At 43.2% G+C, this 11,885-nt stretch overlaps 1 protein-coding gene across 2 annotated transcripts; it reads right to left on the bottom strand.

The window, feature by feature from the left end:
* Window positions 1-6,479: 6,479 nt before the first annotated feature.
* On the bottom strand, window positions 6,480-8,518 carry LOC124040855 (zona pellucida sperm-binding protein 3-like). Of its 2 annotated transcripts, none has more exons than XM_046357957.1 (10): window positions 8,405-8,518; window positions 8,097-8,263; window positions 7,910-8,013; window positions 7,687-7,775; window positions 7,432-7,612; window positions 7,234-7,339; window positions 7,073-7,158; window positions 6,880-6,971; window positions 6,678-6,761; window positions 6,480-6,600 (listed from the first exon to the last, which is right to left on the bottom strand). In XM_046357957.1, the coding sequence occupies exons 1-9, from the start codon at window positions 8,469-8,471 to the stop codon at window positions 6,691-6,693; spliced, it is 963 nt and encodes a 320-aa protein (XP_046213913.1). In that variant the 5' UTR covers window positions 8,472-8,518; the 3' UTR covers window positions 6,480-6,600; window positions 6,678-6,690. The 2 variants fall into 2 exon arrangements, with proteins under 2 accessions (XP_046213913.1, XP_046213914.1); XM_046357958.1 differs by having other exon boundaries at window positions 6,480-6,582.
* Between the last annotated feature and the right edge of the window lie 3,367 nt (window positions 8,519-11,885).

The following is an 11,885-nucleotide window of genomic DNA, read 5'->3' as shown; positions in this document are numbered from 1 at the left end:
TGTTTTCTTGTTTGTGTGAACTGGTTCGATGGAGGCCTTTCATTCCCTGAACTTTCTGAGATCAGGGGTCAGCTTTTCATCACAGATGCTGCAGAAAGAGGTAAGAACTATGCCAAAATACTTAGTTGTCTTTTGGCTTAATGTTATGTTAGGTCACATACTGAAATCAATCAGAATTTATCAATTGGATTTCAGTTTCGTCATTGATGAAATGTAAATTTAATTCCAATGGGGTTTACTTGCCAATTCTGAGAGGATTTGCAGAGTGTAGTGATAACCCATTCAAGAACTGGTATTGAATGTTAGTCAGATTCTCAGACCTGAGAATGGAGGAGAGAGGTCTGCTCAGTCTTAACAACTACAACTTTCAATGGTGCACCGTGGAAATCAACTGATATTAATGAATTCTTACCGGATGGGAGTGTTAATAATGATGGGTGTCCCTATAAGGAGAGATAAAAACGATTAACATTTCAGTCCCACATTTGACAGTTTGATGTTCCAAGCGATTAACAGAAAAATAAAGTATAGTTCCTTGAACGGATAACCATGGCATGCTAAGACAATTTTGTGCCAATATTTTACCGTCTGTATGTGGACTTTAAAAAAATATATATTGTTACCAATCGTGAGAAACGGCAGTAGAATGAATACACACTGAACAAAAATATAAACGCAACATGTAAAGCATTGATCCCATGTTTCATGAGCTGAAATAAAAGATCCCAGTCATTTTCCATATGCACAAAAATCTTATTTCTCAAATTTTGTGCACAAATTTGTTTACATCCCTGTTAGTGAGCGTTTATCCTTTGGCAAGATCATCCATTCACCTGACCGGTGTGGCATATCAAGAAGCTGATTAAACCGGATTATTACACAGCTGCACTAAGGAAACTAAAATGTGCAGTTTTGTCAGACGACACAATGTCGCAGATGTCTCAAGTTAAGGGAGCTTGCAATGGACATGCTGACAGCAGGAATGTCCACCAGTGCTGTTGGCAGACACTTGAATTTCTTTACCATAAGCCACCTCCAATGTAGATGACATTTTTTTAGTAGGACAGCCAACCGGTCTCACAACTGCAGACCATGTGTAATGGCGTTGTGTGGGTGAGCAGTTTGCTGATGTCAACATTGTGAACAGTTCCCCATGGTGGTGTAAGCTACAGACAATGATCAGAATTGCATTTTACCGATTGGCAATTTGAATGCACAAAAATACAGTGAAGAGAGGCAAGTTTATTTTTAAAGTTAACTAACCAACAGATGCATATCTGTATACCCAGTCATGTGAAATCCATAGATGAAGGCCTAATGAATTTATTTCAATTGACTGATTCCCTCATAAGAAACTGTAACTCAATAAAACCTTAGAAATTACATTTTGTTCAGTGGTACAGCTTGGTAATTTTTTTTACGGTTAGGACACAATTTGAACGTGTCAATGTGTGAATATAATGGTTGTGAAAGATCCTTTCCCTCCCCTGATCCCAACCCCTCCTAGCTGTCACTTTGTGGACTGTTGAATTATTTCTGTGACGTCTTTAAAAAATGTTTGGCATGAAAATCTGGCCCAAATTTTTTTAAATGAGATCAAGTAATCTGGTGTGTACCACTCGTGCAGAGAGTTCAGGCTGGAACCAGGCGGAGTCTGAGAGCAGGCAGGATTGAGACCATAAGCAAAGGCACTACTGGAGGAAAGAGTTAGTCAGACGCAGAAGAATGTCAAGACAGAGGACAGGGACATGAAACCCACTTCAGCAAAGAAGGAATGCAAATTCACTGCAAGGGTGAGTAGAGTTTCTGTCTCTGAACCTCTCCTGGGATTCAGCAGAGCCTGGGTGTGTCAAACAGTTCTTGATGGGTGAAAACATCTCTGAATTGAATAGATTGTTTGACAGACTGTTTTGTTAGTACGCGTACAGATGTAGGTTCTTAATTTTTGCCAGTTTGCTACAGCATGAAGATAATCATGCAATAACAGGACATGGATATGGATTATGATTAATCAAATCTGAAATTTGAAAGTGGCAATGACAAACATCAGAAGCCTTTTCAAACCTCAATTACACTACAAGTTTCACATTTCCTGAATTGAAGAAATCCTGCAACAGGGTGATCAAATTAAGATCCGACATCTGTACATGCCTGTCTGCCACCATATATATGTGAGCGAGGGGTGGCTGTAAGAGTAAGGATTGATACAGAAAGTGACACACCATTGCTCATCATCTGAGGTTTAAAATGGAATTCCCAATGGGGATTCATTGAAATAATATCATCATGTTAAGATCTCTAAGATGCATCTAACCACAACCCATCAGTGTTCCCCATTACCTGGGGAGATGACAGCCACTGGACGACATACTTTTTACACTGCTGGGGAAACAGATCCCAGTTGTCAGTAAACACTTTGAGCTCATGAGATATATTGAAAATCAATATGTGATAAATAGTAGAGACCCCCCCCCCCAAAAAAAAAGTATAATATATAAAGTCAGAAGTTTACATACACTTAGTTTGGAGTCATTAAAACTCGTTTTTCAACCTCTCCACACATTTCTTGTTAACAAACTATAGTTTTGGCAAGTCGGTTAAGACATCTACTTCGTGCATGACACAAGTAATTTTTCAAACAATTGTTTACAGACAGATTATTTCACTTATAATTCACTGTATCACAATTCCAATGGGTCAGAAGAAAACATACACTAAATTGACTGTGCCTTTAAACAGCTTGGGAAATTCCAGAAAATTATGTAATGGCTTTAGAAGCTTCCGATAGGCGAATTAACATCATTTGAGTCAATTGGAGGTAATTTCAAGGCCTACCTTCAATGCCTCTTTGCTTGACATCATAGGAAAATCAAAAGAAATCAGCAATGACCTCAGAAAAACAATTGTAGACCTCCACAAGTCTGGTTCATCTTTGGGAGCAATTTACAAACACCCGAAGGTATCACGTTCATCTGTATAAACAATGGTACGCAAGTATAAACACCATGGGACCACACAGCCGTCATACTGCTCAGGAAGGAGAGGCGTTCTGTCTCCTAGAGATGAACGAATGTTTGTGCGAAAAGTGCAAATCAATCCCAGAACAGCAAAGGACGTTGTGAAGATGCTGGAGGAAACAGGTACAAAAGTATCTGTATCCACAGTAAAACGAGTCCGATATTGACATAACCTGAACGGCCGCTCAGCAAGGAAGAAGCCACTGCTCCAAAACCGCCATAAAAAAGCCAGACTACGGTTTGCAACTGCACATGAGGACAAAGATTGTACTTTTGGAGAAATGTCATCCGGTCTGATGAAACAAAAATAGAACTGTTTGGACATTATGACCATCGTTATGTTTGGAGGAAAAAGGGGGATGCTTGCAAGCCGAAGAACACCATCCCAACAGTGAAGCACAGGGGTGGCAGCATCATGTTGTGTTGGTGCTTTGCTGCAGGAGGGACTGGTGCACTTCACAAAATAAATGGCATCATGAGGGAAGAGGGATATGTGGATATATTGAAGCAACATCTCAAGTCATCAGTCAGGAAGTTAAAGCTTGGTGGCAAATGGGTCTTCCAAATGGACGATGACCCCAAGCATAATTCCAATATTGTGGCAAAATGGCTTAAGGACAACAAAGTCAAGGTATTGTAGTGGCCATCACAAAGCCCTGACCTCAATCCTATAGAAAATGTGTAGGCAGAACTGAAAAAGCATGTGCGAGCAAGGCGGCCTACAAACCTGACTCAGTTACACAAAATTCACCCAACATAGTGGGAAGCTTGTGGAAGGCTGACCGAAACATTTGACCAGAGTTAAATTTGGAGGCAATGCTACCAAATGCTAATTGAGTGTGTCAACTTCTGACCCACTGGGAATGCGATGAAAGAAATCAAATATGAAATAAATCTATTGACACAAAATAAAGTGGTGATCCTAACTGCCCTAAAACAAGGAACTTTTACTTGGATTAAATGTCAGGAATTGTGAAAAACGGAGTTGAAATGTATTTGGCTAAGGTGTATGTAAACTTCCGACTATCTGATGTATAACAAATGTAGATTATTTTGGTTACATAATTCTGTATGAGTTTTCATCGTTTGTCTTCACTATCATTCTACAATGTAGAACATAGTAAAAATAAAACTTAAATGAGGTGTCCCAACTTTGACTGGTACTGTGTATAGAATTTTTGGAAATGATCTTTAAACCTGCAAAACTCACCAACAAGAGGGTTTTGAACAGTGTGTATTCCCATAGAAAGATGAGGCGTGTGTGCGTAACGATGCTTCTACAATGAATTAACCCATAAATGCCCTTGGGAAACTTGGCACTAATCCCAGATGGCTAACTGGCAATCCCTTTGATCTGCACAGAGTTGGGTAAATTTGCCTTCAGATTTTCACACTTTACTTTCGGAATCGTCGCCACAGCACTCAAACTGGTTCCTATTGGTCAATTCAAAAGGGCCGATTGAGGACCTTTAACTGAAGAATGTGTTGTTTTCTATGATTGTGTACAGGTATTTTCTACAGTAACAGACACCTTGGTAAAGAATGGGTAAATAAAAACTGAAAGACTAGTGGAAGAACTGGAGAGCCATGTCAAAGTGATTGTACCTACAAGCTGAGTGTTGTGGCTCAGGCTTCTTGTTAGCAGCCGAGTACAACTAACTTGAGTAAACGCCACACTTAAGAGAAAGTTGCCTTCCCTGCTGGGACAGTTGTCGGCCTCTCCAGATCATTTATAGCCACTTCAGCTACATTGTCATGCTTTTTCACAACTGCAGGCATCGTCAGGGCAGTAGTTGGAGTCTACTTCAGAATCACTAGCACCCATCTAGTGTGGCCCAGTCATGAAACCTAATGGCCAAGGCATAATACCAGGCCTACTCTGCCAATACAGCGGTGCTACAACTGGATGTATAGGAGAATACTTAAGCCTAGTCAGGTTCGAGCAGGAACACAATTTTTACAGTGTAAGACTAGTCATTCAACTGAGACTGCTCTCCTCTGTATCACGGAGGCGCTCCGCACTGCTAAAGCTAACTCTCCTCTGCTCTCATCCTTCTAGATCTATCGGCTGCCTTCGATACTGTGAACCATCAGATCCTCCTCTCCACCCTCTCCGAGTTGGGCATCTCCGGCGCGGCCCACGCTTGGATTGCGTCCTACCTGACAGGTCGCTCCTACCAGGTGGCGTGGCGAGAATCTGTCTCCTCACCACGCGCTCTCACCACTGGTGTCCCCCAGGGCTCTGTTCTAGGCCCTCTCCTATTCTCACTATACACCAAGTCACTTGGCTCTGTCATAACCTCACATGGTCTCTCCTATCATTGCTATGCAGACGACACACAACTAATCTTCTCCTTTCCCCCTTCTGATGACCAGGTGGCGAATCGCATCTCTGCATGTCTGGCAGACATATCAGTGTGGATGACGGATCACCACCTCAAGCTGAATCTCGGTAAGACGGAGCTGCTCTTCCTCCCAGGGAAGGACTGCCCGTTCCATGATCTCGCCATCACGGTTGACAACTCCATTGTGTCCTCCTCCCAGAGCGCTAAGAACCTTGGCGTGATCCTGGACAACACCCTGTCGTTCTCAATCAACATCAAGGCGGTGGCCCGTTCCTGTAGGTTCATGCTCTACAACATCCGCAGAGTACGACCCTGCCTCACACAGGAAGCGGCGCAGGTCCTAATCCAGGCACTTGTCATCTCCCGTCTGGATTACTGCAACTCGCTGTTGGCTGGGCTCCCTGCCTGTGCCATTAAACCCCTTCAACTCATCCAGAACGCCGCAGCCCGTCTGGTGTTCAACCTTCCCAAGTTCTCTCACGTCACCCCGCTCCTCAGTTCTCTCCACTGGCTTCCAGTTGAAGCTCGCATCCGCTACAAGACCATGGTGCTTGCCTACGGAGCTGTGAGGGGAACGGCACCTCAGTACCTCCAGGCTCTGATCAGGCCCTACACCCAAACAAGGGCACTGCGTTCATCCACCTCTGGCCTGCTCGCCTCCCTACCAGAGGAAGTACAGCTCCCGCTCAGCCCAGTCAAAACTGTTCGCTGCTCTGGCCCCCCCAATGGTGGAACAAACTCTCTCACGACGCCAGGACAACGGAGTCAATCACCACCTTCCGGAGACACCTGAAACCCCACCTCTTTAAGTAATCCCTCTCACCCCCCCCCCCCCCCCTTTAAGATTTAGATGCACTATTGTATAGTGACTGTTCCACTGGATGTCATAAGGTGAATGCACCAATTTGTAAGTCGCTCTGGATAAGAGCGTCTGCTAAATGACTTAAATGTTAATGTTAAATGTTAGTTGAGTTGTCCAAGCACTATCATGTTATAATAAAGTGCATAATTGACTGTCACTGCACCATGTTAACCACTGACCTGATAGCAAAACGAAATTGAACTTCTGCACAGTATAGCTTTAGATGCTTATTGAGAGACCAAACCAAGACACCACTGTAAGTATTAAAACATTTATTTCAAATCAAGTCAGACACTACAGAGTCAGGCATGCAAGGTAGATTGCCTCCCACGAGTCACATCTGGCCTCAGGTTCATACCTGAAACAAACACAAGAACTGATGTACAGGTCAATGAAATAATGCAAATCAAACAAACTCTCAAATGTTAATTATTGGGCAGGGATAAAGCAAACCCAGTCAATCTTCTCAGGCCGGTGAATTGTCAGTGATGACAAGTGGTCCAATAAGAACAGCACTTTGAGTTGACCCATGTTTCCCTGAAAAGATGAAGTTCAAGCATTAAACCTGATTGGGACACCTTCATTTCTGTGTCCAGCAATCTATTGCCCGGGGACAATAAGTAAACATTTTAGTGGGGTGCACGAAGAGTAGTACCTGATGCAATTCCACTTGTCTTCCAGGGCTCACAGCTGGAGTCACAGCAGCCACAGAGGGTACTATGGTAGGGGTCATCAAGGAGCACCCAACTGGAGGGCGTACACAAGCACATGAAACCAGAGTAGTACTTTAACATGCTAAAAGTACCTCCAAAATACTAATATATTTTTGTAACGTGTACACATTTTACCCATGCCCTTTCACATAGTGGCAGGCCTTCTTGCTTGTGTCAAGGCCACTGGGGTCCCAAGCCAAAAGACTACAGTGAATATACACCTGAGAAGAGATTAAGGATATTACTGCACATTTAAGAGGTGACAAACTGTCAATCATGTAGATTAGTACACCCACTTCCTTGCCAACGACGAACTTGAAGGCTTGCAGAGACAGACGGATTTCAGAGGTTCTCGGTCTTGGTTCAAACTTTGAATTTGAATTCTTGCTAGCGACAAGACATCTGAGGAGAACAAAACATTTGACAATCACTAATGATTTACACAAACCCAGAGTCACGTGGAGCATCCTGCTGTATAGCCCAGTGGTACATACCCCTTGTTGGTGATGATGGGGTGCACCGGGCCCTCAGACTGCAGCTCTGGTGTTGTGGTTGCCACACACTCCTCTAACAGTAGCAGCAAGGGCTGATGGACCATCTGCGCCACTGCTGCAGAGATGTGGATGAAGGAGCCCAGGGGATATTCCCGAGACAGATGTGGTCCAGAGAAGTCATCTGTAGGATACGTATGTGGTCAGGCTTACATCTACAGGATTCAAGTGGTGTACTTCAGGCAGTGTCAAACCTACGCTTCATAAGTTCCATGTGGAAGACTAGATCTCCTTCACCATACGTATGAAACACTGGGTCAAATATGCCAGGCGCCCAGTCTGCAGGCCTACACAGACCCGGGGAAAACATTTAGCAGAGAGTCAATTCATGGTGAAACTTGTTCTAGTTCAGCATTAAGACAATGCAACATCAATAAAATAGAAACATGTATTCTTGAGTACACAAACAGCCACAAATCACCTTTCATAGGAACAAACCACTGGATGAGAGAAAGACTTCAGTTGAGCTTTAGGACCAGACATATAAATCAGCTCATTCATGTACATCAATGTGTCCCCAGTCACCTGTAGTGAGGTAGGATGGATAGGGGTTTAAACACCATTTCTGACAGCCAAATATACACGATACAACTTCAGCTAAACCCTACCAGTCTACTGAAGTTACAGTCACTGAATTCCACTTGAAACATGGCCTCCCCAGCAGAGATACTGCTTGGATAACAGTCTCCCAGCCGGAGTAGTGAGGTGTCCATCCGTGACTGGGCCGCCCCCAATCTCAGGGTGACTGAGTCACGGCCACAGTCCACCTTCAGATCTGCCAGGAGGACAAGGCTGTCTAGTTATAGTCTCAAATATAAAACTCAAACTTCTGCAACATTGCCATGAGTTTTATTAAATCAATGCTCACCTCCCAAACAAAAACAGAATGCACAAAGAAAATAATATAACACATTACCATCCTGTGCCACAATGGTCGCAACAGCCATGCCTAGGAGGACCGCACTGTGCCAAAAGTAAGCCATGACAAAATTTTATTCATTGAATGACAATGTTCAGTTGAAGAGACATATTTATACCAGCCAGCAAGTGCTCAAGTTAATCACTGTCATCAGTGTGTTCGCTGTTAACAACCTCCAGCTGCAGGCGATCAATCCCTGATTTGGAAATCGTTAAGAACTCATCCCATTCTCCTAATTTATTTCTGATCAGATAGGATGCATTTACACAGGCAACCCAATTCTGATCTTTTTTTTCCACCTGTTTGTCTTTTGACCAATATGATCAGCAATGAAAAACAGCTACTGTGAAAAGATCTAATGTGATTGGTCAAAACACCAATTACTGGGAAAAAATATCAGAATTGAGCTGCCTGTGCAAAACAGCCATAGTTCCTAAAAGCAAAAGGATCAGATGGTTTTCATTGCAGTGATATCGTTGAACAGTAACATCAAGCAAATGTAATCTTGTGCAAATAAAACTGAGATAGTGGTTTCTATCGGTAAAGAAAATGGTTAAAAACTAAAACCTTTTATTATGGTGGAGTGCTTTCACTCAGTCATGTCAGATCAGTGATTGGCTCATGGAAAGAAGCAAACAATAATGCATTTTCAAAGTATTTGTATAGGGACAGAAAGATTAATGGGGAACTGCCTCGTAGAACCAACTTCTCTGATTATAAACAGCCTATGTGGCATTGATAGGAGTCAGAAACATTCATAATTGTGTCAAAATGGACTACACAGTGTACATAGGATAAATTTGGTCATAAAGTCAGTCTCGTCCAAAACAAGATTTGAAGTGAGTACGTCACAATGGGTTGGGTATGGATTACTTGCATGCCCACTTTTGCCAATGATGTCCAGTTGCCCAGAGACAATAAGGTGTGGTCCGCCTCCCAGCTGCCATGTGTTGTGGACATGTCGAGTCTGCAATTTACAGTGAGGTATTGCTGTCACTCAGATTTTTTTCATTTATAGAATTGTTACGAGATAATAATGAAATTACTCCTTATAACGAAATAAGCCATTAGCTCATTATTACGAGAAAGATTACATTATTATGAAATAATCTGGTTGCACATTATGAGAACTATTGTATGCCTTTATTATGCTGAAATGTTAGCAAAGGCTACTGGGCAGGTAAGCTTCCTCTCATGCACAGGCTAACATTATGAGTTGATCAACTTTCATTTTCTCCTCGTTTTAGGCATTGGGAGATATTAATGTCACTGTTCAACTATTGTATTTCTCTCTCTTTGAGTCAACTACTCAACACATTTTATGCATTGCAGTGCTAGCTAGCTGTAGCTTATGCTTTCAGTACTAGAATCATTCTCTGATCTTTTGATTGGGTGGACAACATGTCAGTTCATGCTGCAAGAGCTCTGATAGGTTGGATGACGTCCTCCGGAAATGATCATAATTACTCTTTATGGATGGGGCCTCCTAGGTTTTGAATTGAAGTCAATGTACCCAGAGGAGGACAGAATCTAGCTGTCCTCCGGCTACACCATGGTCCTTCCCTTCCTCCTCTGAGGAGCCTCCACTGGTGTGTGTTGCATACTTTTCTTTAAGACTACCAAGAAACACTGTGACTGTGGTTAATCACACTTTGTAACGGCAGATTTCCTCTTCATCTGAAGAGGCGTAAGGATCGGACCAAGATGCAGCGTGGTAAGTGTTCATGACAATTTATTAAAAACAAACTGAACACTGGAATACAAAACAATAAACGATGTGATGAAAACAAAAACCGAAACAGTACCGCGTGGCGACAAACACTCACACGGAAACAAACACCCACAAACCAACAGTGAAACCCAGGCTAACTAAGTATGATTCCAAAAAGAAACATAGAAAAACAAACATAGACTGCCCACCTCAACTCACACTCTGACCATACTAAATAAAGACAAAACAAAGGAAATAAAGGTCACAGAACGTGACACACTGCAGTAAAATGTTTAATTACAGCCACACCAAACCTTCACAAAAGTTTCTAAACTTTATTAGGGTAATATTGTTTGCAGGGAAAATGCGAGCAGGCTATTACATTTCAGCAAACACAGCATTACATTTGGAACTTAATTTGGCCAAAGAAAATGGCTCAACAGAATGAAGCAAAACAAGCTTTCCTGATTAACTGTGTGTTATTGAATGACACCCGCCTGTCTTGATCAATGAGAATATTTGAAATAGATAAGATTGTGGCATACACATTGTCGGTGTCACGACTCCCACCGAAGGTGGTTCCCCTGCCTGTTCAGGCAGCGCTTTCGTAGACGCTTTCGTAGACGAGATTCTCAGAGACCTACATTCTCAGAGACCTGCACGGGCATGGTGTGGTGGTGTATATCGATGATATACTGATCTATTCTGCCACACGCACATGTATGACTGCACCTTTTTTTTGGTCTTTACCTCCCTTATCTCACCTCATTTGCTCACATCGTATATAGACTTGTTTATACTGTATTATTGACTGTATGTTTGTTTTACTCCATGTGTAACTCTGTGTCATTGTATGTGTCGAACTGCTTTGCTTTATCTTGGCCAGGGCACAATTGTAAATGAGAACTTGTTTTCAACTTGCCTACCTGGTTAAATAAAGGTGAAATAAAAAAATAATTTAAAAAATGTCTCTGTTGCATAAGGTACTTAGGCGACTGCTGGAGCATGACCTGCACATTTCTCAAGGCTGAGAAATGTGTGTTCTCCAAACAAGCAGGAAACGGCTTGGGTTATCGCATTTCCATCTCAGGGGTGGTGATGGAGTGTGGGGTAGCTGCTCCCAATTACCTCACTGCTGAAGGCTCGCTCGCTTGCGGTGGTCAGCGGAGGCAGACAGAGCATTCAGTTGTCTGAAGGAGCTGTTCACCGACGCTCCCATGCTGGCTCATCCGGACCCCTCATTGGCGTTCATAGTGGAGGTGGACGCGTCCGAGGATGGGTTTGGAGCCATGCTGTCACAGTGCTCGGGCACGCCACCGAAGCTTTCCTCTCGAGAAAGCTCAGTCCGGCGGAGTGGAACTATGACATGGTGTTAGTTGTTAGCTGTGGTAAAAGCTCTGAAGGTGTGGAGACATTTGCTTGAGGGGGGCCAAGCACCCTTTCCTCATCTGGATTTACCATCGTAATCTCGAGTATATCTGGGCAGCGAGGAGATTGAATCCGCGTCAGGCAAGGTGGGCCGTGTTTTTTAAAACCAGATTTTGGTTCACGATCTCCTATAGGCCAGGCTCCCTTAATACTAAGGCTGACGCGCTGTCCAGTCTCTATGACACCGAGGAGCGGTCCAACGATCCTACTCCCATCCTTCCAGCTTCATGTCTGGTAGCACCGGTGGTATGGGAGGTGGACTCAGAAATTGAGCGGGCGTTACGGTTGGAACCTGCACCTCCTCAGTGTCCAGTGGGTGTTCAGTATGTGCCGCTTGGT

The sequence above is a fragment of the Oncorhynchus gorbuscha genome, linkage group LG08 (genome assembly GCF_021184085.1).
Source record: "Oncorhynchus gorbuscha isolate QuinsamMale2020 ecotype Even-year linkage group LG08, OgorEven_v1.0, whole genome shotgun sequence".
NCBI classification, from domain to species: Eukaryota; Metazoa; Chordata; class Actinopteri; order Salmoniformes; family Salmonidae; genus Oncorhynchus; species Oncorhynchus gorbuscha.
The sequence above is the reverse complement of the archived record's forward strand: the minus strand, read 5'-3'. Positions and strand labels throughout refer to the sequence as shown.